We start from the raw sequence: 14,802 nt of genomic DNA, 5'->3' as shown, positions 1-14,802 counted from the left end.
ACATAGGTCGGCCTCCTGGTGGCGCTATAAAGAGCAGATGTGAAAAATTCCAGGCAAAGGTTTTTCCTTGGCCTCTAGGGAGTTGGCATACAAAGTTATCCACAGATCCGTGCAGTTAGAGGTAAAAACACTTTTCGGCCAGTTATAGCGCCACCATGAGGCTGAGTTGAAAATGTTCATGTGGCATTTGTTCCTCGGCCTAGTGGGAATGTGCGTGCACAATTTCACGGAAGTCACACAATGTGTTCATGATTTGCAGCATTGTGTTAGAAACTGAGCACTCCTGCGAACTTTGGAAGCCAATCTTAGCCAATCAGGATGGAGTCTGAGAAATCTGAAAGACCCGTTTCGTTGAATGGCTCTAGAGAGACTGTGTACCAATTTGCGTGATGTTTGGACAAAATCTGTAGGTGTACTGTCCAAAAACTTGTTTTGCACAAAGCGGCCTCCTGGTGGCGCTATAACAAGCCGTTCTGGAAATTTTGGGGCAGAGGTTCATCGTTGGCATCCAGGGAGTGTGTGTGCAAAATGTGGCATCGACCGGGTTAACGGTGCCGGAGATTAGCTGTTCACAGACGGAAGGACGGACGGACGGACGGACGGACGGACACAAACACGGACGGACGGACGGAGTGCAAAACATACTCTCTCCCCATGCCTTCGGCCTGGTGGAGACAAAAATAAAATAGGAGGCATCTTTGCAACACAACAAAAGTACTGTGTACTACAAGGCACCAACTACTCAGCAAGCCTGATTTCCACTGGCAGCGCATTCCAAAGTGTAGGCAAAGCCCGGTCTCCTCTTGTTTTTAACCTGGACTTTGGATGGACGAGCGGCGCTTTGCCCGAGAGGAGCTCATGGCTACGTTACGTGTTTGCTCACAGTGGGGAGAGCATGAGTTCTGAAATGTAGGTCTGAGCTAAACCAGACCTGGCCTTGAATGTGATGAATAAAATTGTAAAAATCAATTCTAAAAGAGATTGCGAGGCATGCTGCGGTGCGTGGGAGAAATGTGGTCAATTTCAGTTTGGAGCCAGTTAACCCATTTTGGGCGGGAACAGCTTTTGGTGTTAGCCATTGAAAAATAGCAGATCTACAAGCTCATAGCGCGCCACCGAGTGGCGCGCTATGAACTTGTAGGTCTGCTATTTTTGAAAAATCTAAAGAACGACGGACAATAGAAACATAGCTTTTTCAGAAAACTGTCAGGATGTAGAAGACATTTTTAGAATCTGATCTCAGGTCAGAACGGGTTAAAAGCCCAGCTTGCAGTGTTCTGTACCCACTGATCATGATGGAGACTCTGGGGCATGACAAGTGTAACGAAAGTCATAGAGTAAAGGTGTGATGAAATAAAAGAATGAATAACTTGCCTCAGATCACAGATGAGCAGGAAAGATTTGATTCGGTGCCTCCAGCTTGGCCGGGCGCTCAAAAAAAAAAGGGGAAAATAAATCAGACCAGTCTGAAGTGAGTGGTACTGTACTGTACTGTACTGTACTGTACTGTACTGTACTGTACTGTACTGTACTGTACTGTACTGGCCCTCCTCCCTGGCCTCTGTGTGTGCGTGCGTGCGTGCGTGCGTGCGTGCGTGCGTGCGTGCGTGCGTTAGCAGTGACACTTGGTGGTCAACAAACGCTATTTACACACTCGGACAGACAGACAGACAGACAGACAGAGCCAGGGACACGGACGTGTGCTCATCTACATCCTCGCTAACCAACCAACCGACCAGTAGGGGTCAGCAACAACAAGGGAGTACAGCAGGGGTGCCCACACTTCTTTGACTTGAGAACAACTTTTAACACAATCCCCGCCAGGATTAATTAAAGAATGATTACTATATGCCAGGATATCTCCTCGTTCAACCCTTATTTTGAAGATGTTGACTGAATGGTGTGTGTGTGTGTGTGTGTGTGTGTGTGTGTGTGTGTGTGTGTGTGTGTTGTCGGATCGGTTGTTGATGTTTCAATAGCTGATGAGAAGTACAGGCCGGCGTAAGTGCAAGTCTAGTAAACTAGACAACATTCGGATAAAAGGAGTAAGATAAAAGAATATATATTTGATAAACAGGATGACTGAATTAAGCTTTTTCATGTTGGATTGAGAGGCTCATTCAAAACAATGAACAGGGAAACGTAAAGGTCAGACAAGTGCATGGTCACCGGTTTGCAACTCTGTGCGGATACACTTGGGAAAGTCTGAGTGGAGAATGTAAGAAAAACACAACCTTGGCTGCAATAATAACTATACCTCTGAAAACTACCAACTGCAAAGCACTCAACTCTCTGTGCTCCTCTCGGTGCTCAGTCGACCACTCAACTCTCTGTGCTCCTCTCGGTGCTCAGTCGGCCACTGGAAAGGTCAGCGGACGTTATGGGTGACTGCATGTTATGAACTGTATGATTTTAAAGCAAAGTCTGTCTGTGCTCTGTGAGTCTGGATGGTTCTTTACGTGGGGACGTCTCGGGCCTGGGGAACGGCATGGGGTCCTTGAGAGGACCTCAAGACAGCACAGCACTGACTCAAAAAGCTTCTTTGAATTGAATTGACTCATATTAACAATGAAATGACAGTGCAACTGAAATAAAGTAGCCTTGCCGAGCCATGAGGCCCATAGGGGCAGGAGCCCATCTCCTGTTTCTGTAGCGTGAGGCAGCTTGATGTACAAGTACACCCCCTGGACATGACGCTAGTATGTCGCAGGGACTTACCCCCAATCCAACCCTTGATGCTGAGTGTCAAGCAGGGAGGCACTGGGTCCCATTTTTAGAGTCTTTGGTATGACCCGACCAGGGATTGAACCCTGACCTCCCAGTCTCAGGGCGGACACTCTAACCACAAGGCCACTGAGCTGGTAACTGAAATATCAAAATATTTTTTTTCACAATCGTAATAATAAGTTCCAACTACTACATGATAAACCCCTGCCCCCCCTGTCCATTATGCATGCACAGGGGACATGGTGCAGTCCAATTACTCAATCAGCTCCTCATAAATCCATCTGAAGTGGCCGGTCCTTTCTCTGGCCAGCTATCTTAACACCAGTACTCATCCGAACTGATTGCACATATTCTTAAATACAAATAAAATGACTCCTGATAAAACAAAGAATCACACCCGTGTGAACTGAGTGGTGTAAGGTCTTATATAGACTGATAAGCTGTGGTCTGACGTAATGTCTGACGTAATGAAATCACACCCGTGTGAACTGGGTGACCGTAGCAACCATGCTCATTTTTTGATACGAACAGACAGACAGACAAACAGACAGACACGTAAACTAACAAAGCCAGTTGTAGGAGTGGTTTACAACACTCAAAAAATAACTTAATGGATGTAGGCCCTATTCTCCAGTGAATCAGTAACTTTATCATCAAACCGGCAATAAACATGATGTCCTTTAACCGCTTGTGTGCATGTAGTCTTTTATGTTTGTAGAATGTGGTGAATGTAGTGGCAGGGGAGAAAAGAAATGCTATAAGGTTCTTGCACTCTTGCTGCGTGTGAGATAGTCCAAAGAAAAGCTGAAACATCTTCCTATATTCTTGAATTCTACAAAGGTCATGAAGGCGTTTCTGTATTGTGTACAGAAGGCTGAACCTTGATCTAGACACACAAAACCCCTTTATGCCTGTGATAGGCCTAAACCATACAAACAAACCATATGGGTTTGAGCTGTGCGGCTGTCGCTTTCAAATTCAGTTTATATTCTTATTTCTTTCCAAGTCAGAACTTCCAGTGACAGACACTGTGCTATGACCCATATCATCTCCAAAATAAGCAAATATGGCCTTGTTTTGTACAGGGATACAGGCGAATGAACAGTAATTGCTATGTGCCTAATTTGGGAGCCACCGCAGTAGCATTTTTCAACGCACAATTTTGTATTGCTTCTGGCTCATGGTTTAAACACTGAACAGACTATGTATCGCTACGGTATCTATCCATTTGGCAGAGAGAAAGAAACTATTGTTTGTACATTAATTGTCTCGTGATTATTTTCATTCCTAATACATTGGGTTAATGTAATTCAATATACTCTGGTATGAGCAAGACAAATGTATCTCGCCTCCAGATGGTGCAGAACTCTGCAGCTCGCCTTCTCACCAACACGAGAAAACGTGAGCATATCACACCTATTTTAGCTACTCTTCACTGGCTCCCTGTGAGCTACAGAATTGATTTTAAGATTGTATTGTTTCTTTTAAAGCTCTACACGGTCTAGCTACCATTTATATAACAGATTTGCTGCAACCCCATAACCCTGTGCGCTGCCTCAGATCATCGGATAGGGCCCTCCTAGTTCCTCTTGCAACGCGTCTGGTCACTCGGGGTGACCGGGCCTTTGGATAGGGTCCTCCTAGTTCCTCCTGCAACGCGTCTGGTCACTCGGGGTGACCGGGCCTTTGGATAGGGCCCTCCTAGTTCCTCCTGCAACGCGTCTGGTCACTCGGGGTGACCGGGCCTTTGGATAGGGTCCTCCTAGTTCCTCCTGCAACGCGTCTGGTCACTCGGGGTGACCGGGCCTTTGGATAGGGCCCTCCTAGTTCCTCCTGCAACGCGTCTGGTCACTCGGGGTGACCGGGCCTTTGGATAGGGTCCTCCTAGTTCCTCCTGCAACGCGTCTGGTCACTCGGGGTGACCGGGCCTTTGGATAGGGCCCTCCTAGTTCCTCCTGCAACGCGTCTGGTCACTCGGGGTGACCGGGCCTTTGGATAGGGCCCTCCTAGTTCCTCCTGCAACACGTCTGGTCACTCGGGGTGACCGGGCCTTTGGATAGGGCCCTCCTAGTTCCTCCTGCAACGTGTCTGGTCACTCGGGGTGACCGGGCCTTTGGATAGGGCCCTCCTAGTTCCTCCTGCAACGTGTCTGGTCACCCGGGGTGACCGGGCCTTTGGATAGGGCCCTCCTAGTTCCTCCTGCAACGTGTCTGGTCACTCGGGGTGACCGGGCCTTTGGATAGGGCCCTCCTAGTTCCTCCTGCAACGTGTCTGGTCACTCGGGGTGACCGGGCCTTTGGATAGGGCCCTCCTAGTTCCTCCTGCAACGCGTCTGGTCACTCGGGGTGACCGGGCCTTTGGATAGGGCCCTCCTAGTTCCTCCTGCAACGCGTCTGGTCACTCGGGGTGACCGGGCCTTTGGATAGGGCCCTCCTAGTTCCTCCTGCAACGCGTCTGGTCACTCGGGGTGACCGGGCCTTTGGATAGGGCCCTCCTAGTTCCTCCTGCAACGCGTCTGGTCACTCGGGGTGACCGGGCCTTTGGATAGGGCCCTCCTAGTTCCTCCTGCAACGCGTCTGGTCACTCGGGGTGACCGGGCCTTTGGATAGGGCCCTCCTAGTTCCTCCTGCAACGCGTCTGGTCACTCGGGGTGACCGGGCCTTTGGATAGGGCCCTCCTAGTTCCTCCTGCAACGCGTCTGGTCACTCGGGGTGACCGGGCCTTTGGATAGGGCCCTCCTAGTTCCTCCTGCAACGCGTCTGGTCACTCGGGGTGACCGGGCCTTTGGATAGGGCCCTCCTAGTTCCTCCTGCAACGCGCCTGGTCACTCGGGGTGACCGGGCCTTTGGATAGGGCCCTCCTAGTTCCTCCTGCAACGCGTCTGGTCACTCGGGGTGACCGGGCCTTTGGATAGGGCCCTCCTAGTTCCTCCTGCAACGCGTCTGGTCACTCGGGGTGACCGGGCCTTTGGATAGGGCCCTCCTAGTTCCTCCTGCAACGCGTCTGGTCACTCGGGGTGACCGGGCCTTTGCGGCTCGGGCACCTTTGCTCTGGAACTCCCTGCCCTTGGCTCTTAGGTTAGCAGAATCAGTGTCTTCTTTTAAAACGCTTTTAAAAACACATCTGTATACCAAGTGTTTTTCCTAATATTGTTTTTTATTGTTTTATTGACCTGTTATTGTTTCTGATATTTTGTTGTTTTGATGTTTTTATGATTACTGTTTTATAACCTGTCTGTAAAGCACTTTGTAACTATTATGTTTGGAAAGGTGCTATACAAATAAAATTTATTAATTAATTCATAATCAAGTTTACCTCTGGACTGGGTCGTGGCTTCCTTTTTGACACACCTGTGTGAAGTGAGTGGCGCTCTTATCATTATACATTATCATACATCATCTCATGAACAACTGAATTTATGTGATTGGTTAGCCGATTTGCTCGTCTACATATGACGTTAATTTTCCCTTCATTGTCAATGGCATTTAATGTTTGTGTTGCCACAAATTTACATCATATTTGGCGGACATTTGACCCAATTTCCCCTTTCATTGAACTGAATTTATGTGATTGGCCAATTTGCTCATCTACATATGATGTACATTTTCCCTTCATTGTCAATGGCATTTAATGTTTGTGTTGGCACACATTTACAGTATGTCATATTTGACGGACATTTGACCTAATTTCTCCTTTTATTGTCAATGGCAAATATTGAGACGTGTGAGGACAAAAGCTGTATATAGGAGGGGCTAGTAGTGCCCCTCAAAAAGGAAAAATATGAATATATATATATATATGGAGCTATCCGACGTATCTAAATAGTAAGCTATCTAAGTCAGACATTTCAAAGTCCATATGATGTAGAGCCCCATAGATGGATCTGGCAGGCAGAGACATCTAGTGCTGACATCATGCTAATGTAAAACTCCATATAGCTGACTCATCGTGACATCAGCGCAATGTTACGAGCATCCAGCCAAGCGATAAACAGTATTTACTCCACTTCGGAGATATAATACTCGATATATCTTACCAACTTATTCAAGTCTAATATTACAATCTCCTATGTTTGGGCCATGCTGATCCAGAGCTCTATAAATGAGCATGACGGCGACATCCAGCTCTGACATCAGACTAATGTAGAAACCTCATACATGGGTATATACACGCCTGGCATCGTCATGGTGATACGTACCCAGTTGGCTGGCATCGTCATGGTGATACGTACCCAGTTGGCTGGCATCGTCATGGTGATGCGTACCCAGTTGGCTGGCATCGTCATGGTGATGCGTACCCAGTTGGCTGGCATCGTCATGGTGATGCGTACCCAGTTGGCTGGCATCGTCATGGTGATGCGTACCCAGTTGGCTGGCATCGTCATGGTGATACGTACCCAGTTGGCTGGCATCGTCATCATGACACGCGTCCAGTAAACCATATAAAAGATGGATCAGAAGGGGTTTTATTCACTACTTAACAGCAACTCTGACTCTGATCACGAGAGACTTTCAGCATCCCGGTAGCAGCAACAAGATGGCTCATTATGACCTTCGAGTGGATGAGGACGAGGAGACTCTGGAGCGTAATCAGCACTTCAAGGAACGTACCCAGGAAATCCAAGCTCTGAAGGGCAAGGGCGAGGACCCTTACCCGCATAAATATCACGTGGATATTTCACTCACAGAATTCATTAATAAATACAGCCATCTTCAGCCCGAAGACCATCTGACGGATGTTGTTCTAAGTGTCGCGGGTCGCATCCATGCCAAGAGGGCATCTAGCGCTAAATTGCTATTTTACGACTTGCGAGGGGAAGGTGTCAAGTTGCAGGTCATGGCGAGCTCAAAGTTCTACACGTCTACGAAGGCATTTGAGGCCATCAACGACAAGCTGCGACGAGGCGATGTCGCCGGTGTCCGTGGCCATCCAGGGAAGACAAAGAAAGGAGAGCTGAGCATCATTCCAATAGAGATGACTCTGCTTTCACCCTGTCTGCACATGTTGCCACGTCTTCACAACGTGCTATCGGACAAGGAGACCAGATTCCGTCAGCGCTACCTGGATCTGATTCTCAACAGCTACGTGAGGAAGACCTTTGTGACGCGCTCTAGGATTATCACCTACCTGCGCAGCTTCCTGGACCAGCAGGGATTTCTGGAGGTCGAGACGCCGATGATGAGCCAAATTCCCGGTGGAGCCGTGGCTCGTCCCTTTGTCACTCAACACAATGAGCTGGACCTGAAGCTCTACATGAGGATTGCACCCGAGCTCTACCACAAGATGCTCGTGGTCGGCGGTTTAGACAGAGTGTATGAGATCGGCCGTCAATTCAGAAATGAGGGCATTGATCTCACTCACAACCCAGAGTTCACCACGTGTGAATTCTACATGGCCTATGCAGATTACAACGACTTGATGACAATCACAGAGGAACTTCTCTCGGGGATGGTGAAGAACATCACTGGTGGGTACAAGATAACGTATCATCCCGATGGGAAAGGGAAGGACAAGGCCTCGTGTGAGATTGACTTCACTCCACCATTCAGGAGAGTGAGCATGACACATGACCTCGCAAAGATAATGGACGTTACGTTCCCTCCTCCTGAAACCTACGACAGTGACGAGACTCGTAGGTTCTTTGACGAGCTGTGCGCCCAAAAGGGAGTGGAATGTCCTCCGCCCAGAACCACGGCCCGCCTCCTCGACAAGTTGGTGGGAGAATTCCTTGAAGTCACATGCATCAACCCCACCTTTATCTGTGACCATCCTCAAATCATGAGCCCTCTTGCAAAAGGACACAGACACGTTAGAGAACTGACTGAGCGTTTTGAGCTCTTTGTGATGAAGAAGGAGCTCTGCAATGCCTACACGGAGTTGAACGATCCTATCAAGCAGAGAGAGCTCTTTGAGCAGCAGGCCAAGGCCAAAGCTGAGGGAGATGATGAGGCTATGCTCATCGATGAAACCTTCTGCACAGCTCTAGAGTATGGTCTGCCACCAACTGCCGGTTGGGGTATGGGCATTGATCGTCTCGCCATGTTCCTCACAGACTCTAACAACATCAAGGAGGTGCTGTCCTTTCCCATCATGAAGCCTGACGACAACAAGGCAGCAGCACCCGTTTAGATGACACCTCTGTCTAAATGACAGGATCTCTGAGCTCAGACCACTGTATAGAGGACACCTCTGTCTAAATGACAGGATCTCTGAGCTCAGACCTCTGTCTCTATGACAGGATCTCTGAGCTCAGACCTCTGCGGCAAGAGTTGTCAGAGTTAAGGTGTGTGCAAAGAAAAAAGGAAAATGGAAAAAATATTAAAATATTTGTTGACAGAATCAGATTGTCTTAGAACATTCGTTTTATGCCAATCTACGACAAATTGAAACACCTGTGTTGGTCCACAACATGGCAGATGTAGGACTGCGTTTGAAAAAGAAAAAAAGAAAAAAAAGAGCTACGTCCGATTGATCGGACACAGATTAAATCGGACGATTTTGACTCCAAATGACTCGATCAGTGATCGGCAATTTACCTGGAGACATACAAGCTGGAGACATACAACGGTGACAATCAAGTAGTGGACACCACAGTAATGGACATTTTACCAGTGGACCAATTGTCAGCTTTTGGGCCTGTTGAGATAACTCAACAGGCACTAACTGGGCTGACAGAGGCCCGCCTGGCCTTACTAATTAGCACACCTTTTACGCAATACCCAGCACGAATAAATAAATAAATAATACACATATGTGAATGTCCATATATGGCCATATTGTGACAGTCTCATGATAACCTGTGTGGTTACTGTGACGCCAGTCACACTTGCAAATGAACCAAGTTGCTACAACGCATGGATCTCCATATGTGGAGCTGACTATCATCACCTGGATCTCCATATATGAAGATCACGACACTGACCTCATCGAACCCTGGATAGCCATACATGGAGAAGAGCTGGATCATCACCTAGATCTGCATATATGGAGCCGGCCAGCAACAGTAACTGTGCTGTATTAAGAAGCTCTGTTGTTTCAGCTCGACCCCGCCTTTGTCTGTCTCTCTGTACTTGTATATGGGGTGACCAACTCCAGCCCATTAACAAGGCCAGAGTCCTCTGTATGGGGCGACCAACTCCAGCACATTAACAAGGCCAGAGTCCTCTGTATGGGGAGACCAACTCCAGCCCATTAACAAGGCCAGAGTCCTCTGTATGGGGCGACCAACTCCAGCACATTAACAAGGCCAGAGTCCTCTGTATGGGGAGACCAACTCCAGCCCATTAACAAGGCAAGAGTCCTCTGTATGGGGCGACCAACTCCAGCCCATTAACAAGGCCAGAGTCCTCTGTATGGGGCGACCAACTCCAGCCCATTAACAAGGCCAGAGTCCTCTGTATGGGGAGACCAACTCCAGCACATTAACAAGGCCAGAGTCCTCTGTATGGGGCGACCAACTCCAGCCCATTAACAAGGCAAGAGTCCTCTGTATGGGGAGACCAACTCCAGCCCACTAACAAGGCCAGAGTCCTCTGTATGGGGCGACCAACTCCTGCCCATTAACAAGGCCAAGAGTCCTCTGTATGGGGAGACCAACTCCATCCCATTAACAAGGCCAGAGTCCTCTGTATGGGGCGACCAACTCCTGCCCATTAACAAGGCCAGAGTCCTCTGTATGGGGCGACCAACTCCAGCCCATTAACAAGGCCAGAGTCCTCTGTATGGGGCGACCAACTCCAGCCCATTAACAAGGCCAGAGTCCTCTGTATGGGGCGACCAACTCCTGCCCATTAACAAGACAAGAGTCCTCTGTATGGGGCGACCAACCCCAGCCCATTAACAAGCCAAGAGTCCTCTGTATGGGGCGACCAACTCCAGCCCATTAACAAGGCCAGAGTCCTCTGTATGGGGCGACCAACTCCTGCCCATTAACAAGGCTAGAGTCCTCTGTATGGGGTGACCAACTCCAGGCCATTATTTAACAAGGCCAGAGTCCTCTGTATGGGGCGACCAACTCCAGCCCATTAACAAGCCAAGAGTCCTCTGTATGGGGCGACCAACTCCAGCCCATTAACAAGGCAAGAGTCCTCTGTATGGGGCGACCAACTCCTGCTCATTAACAAGGCCAGAGTCCTCTGTATGGGGCGACCAACTCCAGCCCATTAACAAGGCCAGAGTCCTCTGTATGGGGCGACCAACTCCAGCCCATTAACAAGGCCAGAGTCCTCTGTATGGGGCGACCAACTCCAGCCCATTAACAAGGCCAGAGTCCTCTGTATGGGGCGACCAACTCCAGCCCATTAACAAGGCAGAGTCCTCTGTATGGGGTGACCAACTCCAGCCCATTAACAAGGCCAGAGTCCTCTGTATGGGGAGACCAACTCCAGCCCATTAACAAGGCAAGAGTCCTCTGTATGGGGAGACCAACTCCAGCCCATTAACAAGGCAAGAGTCCTCTGTATGGGGAGACCAACTCCAGCCCATTAACAAGGCAAGAGTCCTCTGTATGGGGCGACCAACTCCAGCCCATTAACAAGGCAAGAGTCCTCTGTATGGGGAGACCAACTCCAGCCCATTAACAAGAGTCCCCTGTATGGGGAGACCAACTCCAGCCCATTAACAAGAGTCCCCTGTATGGGGAGACCAACTCCAGCCCATTAACAAGGCCAGAGTCCTCTGTATGGGGCGACCAACTCCAGCCCATTAACAAGAGTCCCCTGTATGGGGAGACCAACTCCAGCCCATTAACAAGGCCAGAGTCCTCTGTATGGGGCGACCAACTCCAGCCCATTAACAAGAGTCCCCTGTATGGGGAGACCAACTCCAGCCCATTAACAAGGCAAGAGTCCTCTGTATAGGGCGACCAACTCCAGCCCATTAACAAGGCCAGAGTCCTCTGTATGGGGAGACCAACTCCAGCCCATTAACAAGGCCAGAGTCCTCTGTATGGGGAGACCAACTCCAGCCCATTAACAAGGCCAGAGTCCTCTGTATGGGGAGACCAACTCCAGCCCCTTAACAAGGCAAGAGTCCTCTGTATGGGCAGACCAACTCCAGCCCATTAACAAGGCCAGAGTCCTCTGTATGGGGAGACCAACTCCAGCCCATTAACAAGGCCAGAGTCCTCTGTATGGGGCGACCAACTCCAGCCCATTAACAAGGCCAGAGTCCTCTGTATGGGGCGACCAACTCCAGCCCATTAACAAGGCTAGAGTCCTCTGTATGGGGCGACCAACTCCAGCCCATTAACAAGGCTAGAGTCCTCTGTATGGGGAGACCAACTCCAGCCCATTAACAAGGCAAGAGTCCTCTGTATGGGGCGACCAACTCCAGCCCATTAACAAGGCCAGAGTCCTCTGTATGGGGCGACCAACTCCAGCCCATTAACAAGGCAAGAGTCCTCTGTATGGGGCGACCAACTCCAGCCCATTAACAAGGCCAGAGTCCTCTGTATGGGGAGACCAACTCCAGCCCATTAACAAGGCCAGAGTCCTCTGTATGGGGCGACCAACTCCAGCCCATTAACAAGGCAGAGTCCTCTGTATGGGGCGACCAACTCCTGCCCATTAACAAGGCCAGAGTCCTCTGTATGGGGCGACCAACTCCAGCCCATTAACAAGGCCAGAGTCCTCTGTATGGGGCGACCAACTCCAGCCCATTAACAAGGGAAGAGTCCTCTGTATGGGGCGACCAACTCCTGCCCATTAACAAGGCAAGAGTCCTCTGTATGGGGCGACCAACTCCAGCCCATTAACAAGGCAAGAGTCCTCTGTATGGGGCGACCAACTCCAGCCCATTAACAAGGGAAGAGTCCTCTGTATGGGGCGACCAACTCCTGCCCATTAACAAGGCAAGAGTCCTCTGTATGGGGCGACCAACTCCAGCCCATTAACAAGGCAAGAGTCCTCTGTATGGGGCCACCAACTCCAGCCCATTAACAAGGCCAGAGTCCTCTGTATGGGGCGACCAACTCCAGCCCATTAACAAGGGAAGAGTCCTCTGTATGGGGCGACCAACTCCTGCCCATTAACAAGGCAAGAGTCCTCTGTATGGGGCGACCAACTCCAGCCCATTAACAAGGCAAGAGTCCTCTGTATGGAGAGACCAACTCCTGCCCATTAACAAGGCAAGAGTCCTCTGTGTCTCTGCCTGAATACGCTTTCATGGGGTGGCCCGAATGGCTGATGGATTCCGTTCAAGCCTCCTTGATAAGAGAGGATTTCCATGGGAAATCTGGGGGGATGGCTGAAAGAGTGTCTCTCGGTAAACAGTTCAGGTGTAGTGACTGACAGTGATGAACAGGTGATGGTCACGGGCCAGGCTAACCATATAAGGAGAGGAGGCGGAGACAGAGAACCTTTGGGGTATCTTTACATTGATGATTGTGCTGTACAAAGTAAACAGAAATATACAATATTTGGAATTATAAACATATCCAATAAACTAAATAAATAGCATTCAATTCATATTCAAGATGGACAATAATAAATAATAAATCATATTCATAATAATCAGAAATCAGAATATCATATAATACTTAAAGCATCAAATAAGATTACATAAGTATAAGTCAGACTTACTCAGGATTAAATGTGAGAAACTATATTTAAACAGGATAAACATAAATTCACTGCTTAGGATTTCAGGTCAGAACAAACAGTTCAAGTGGTCGAGCTACAGCTCAAACATGGTGCAGTCCATAATACATTGAGCTACAGCTCAAACATAGTGCAGTCCATAATACATTGAGCTACAGCTCAAACATAGTGCAGTCCATAATACATTGAGCTACAGCTCAAACATATGTGCAGTCCATAATACATTGAGCTACAGCTCAAACATATGTGCAGTCCATAATACATTGAGCTACAGCTCAAACATATGTGCAGTCCATAATACATTGAGCTACAGCTCAAACATATGTGCAGTCCATAATACATTGAGCTACAGCTCAAACATAGTGCAGTCCATAATACATTGAGCTACAGCTCAAACATATGTGCAGTCCATAATACATTGTAGTACAGCTCAAACATAGTGCAGTCCATAATACATTGAGCTACAGCTCAAACATATGTGCAGTCCATAATACATTGTAGTACAGCTCAAACATATGTGCAGTCCATAATACATTGTGGTACAGCTCAAACATAGTGCAGTCCATAATACATTGAGCTACAGCTCAAACATAGTGCAGTCCATAATACATTGTGGTACATTGTCCCTTAATGTGTGCTCATTAACCCCCACTGTGCAGGGGAGAACAAACAGTGGCTAAATGATCCAAACTTACGTTGGTTCTTGGACGCACACAGACTGGAGGGTTGCAGCATAGGCTGGCTCAGGGTGGAAGACAGAGTCAAGCAGTTGAAGATGAGCCTGACATTCAAAATTGTAAATGCAACTTTACCCTCCATGCCCTCAGTACCCACTTACTTGACTAATTACTTTAAAAAAGTGAGAAATACCCACAGCCATAATACTAGAGGGAGCGTGAACAACGATCTGGTGCCACCCATTTATAAAACAAATATGGGCAAATTCACCTTTCAAAGCACTGCTACCCAGGTGTGGAATGCCCTCCCCCCATCTCTCAAAACAAACAAATCTCTGGCTTCCTTCAAGACAGCCTAAAAATTCACCTATCAGCAGGTCAAAGGGAGATGAGGTGATCGCCCCAGCCTCTTTATACTAATAAACCCCTTCCGATTAACTTCAGCCCCAACCTATGCATACTGTATATTTCATGTTTAGAGGAAATTGATATGCTGTTATATCAACTGATGTTACTGTGTTAAATTATTTTTCATGTCATGTGTGAGTGGATGGGACCCGAATGGAAACAAGGCCGCAAGGTCTTTCTTCGGTGTAATCCTTTTTCGGACAAAAAAAATGCCTGACTGTACATTGTGCTGTTTGCATTTATATGTTGCCTAATAAAATATTCAATCAAAAAAAAAAAAGAAGGTGGTAGAAAGGTGGTGGTTTAGGTTTGGGAGACAGGCACTATTAGCAGTGGTTTGGTGATCTGGGCTTGAGGAAATGAGTGCAGCTAGGCCACTTATATAGCCTCCC

The 14,802-nt window shown here is 48.3% G+C and overlaps 1 protein-coding gene across 1 annotated transcript; it reads left to right on the top strand.

Annotated features, from left to right (window-relative positions):
- Positions 1-7,263: 7,263 nt before the first annotated feature.
- On the top strand, positions 7,264-8,856 carry LOC306943760 (lysine--tRNA ligase-like; the record flags this gene model as incomplete). The annotated part of the gene is made up of 1 exon (XM_079530290.1): positions 7,264-8,856. One exon carries the CDS (start codon positions 7,264-7,266, stop codon positions 8,854-8,856), a length of 1,593 nt encoding a protein of 530 aa, XP_079386416.1.
- Positions 8,857-14,802: the final 5,946 nt, after the last annotated feature.

This window comes from Electrona antarctica (genome assembly GCF_951216825.1).
Source record: "Electrona antarctica genome assembly, chromosome: 1".
In the NCBI taxonomy this organism is placed as follows: Eukaryota; Metazoa; Chordata; class Actinopteri; order Myctophiformes; family Myctophidae; genus Electrona; species Electrona antarctica.
Note: the sequence above shows the minus strand (reverse complement) of the source record. Positions and strands in the feature narration are given on the sequence as shown.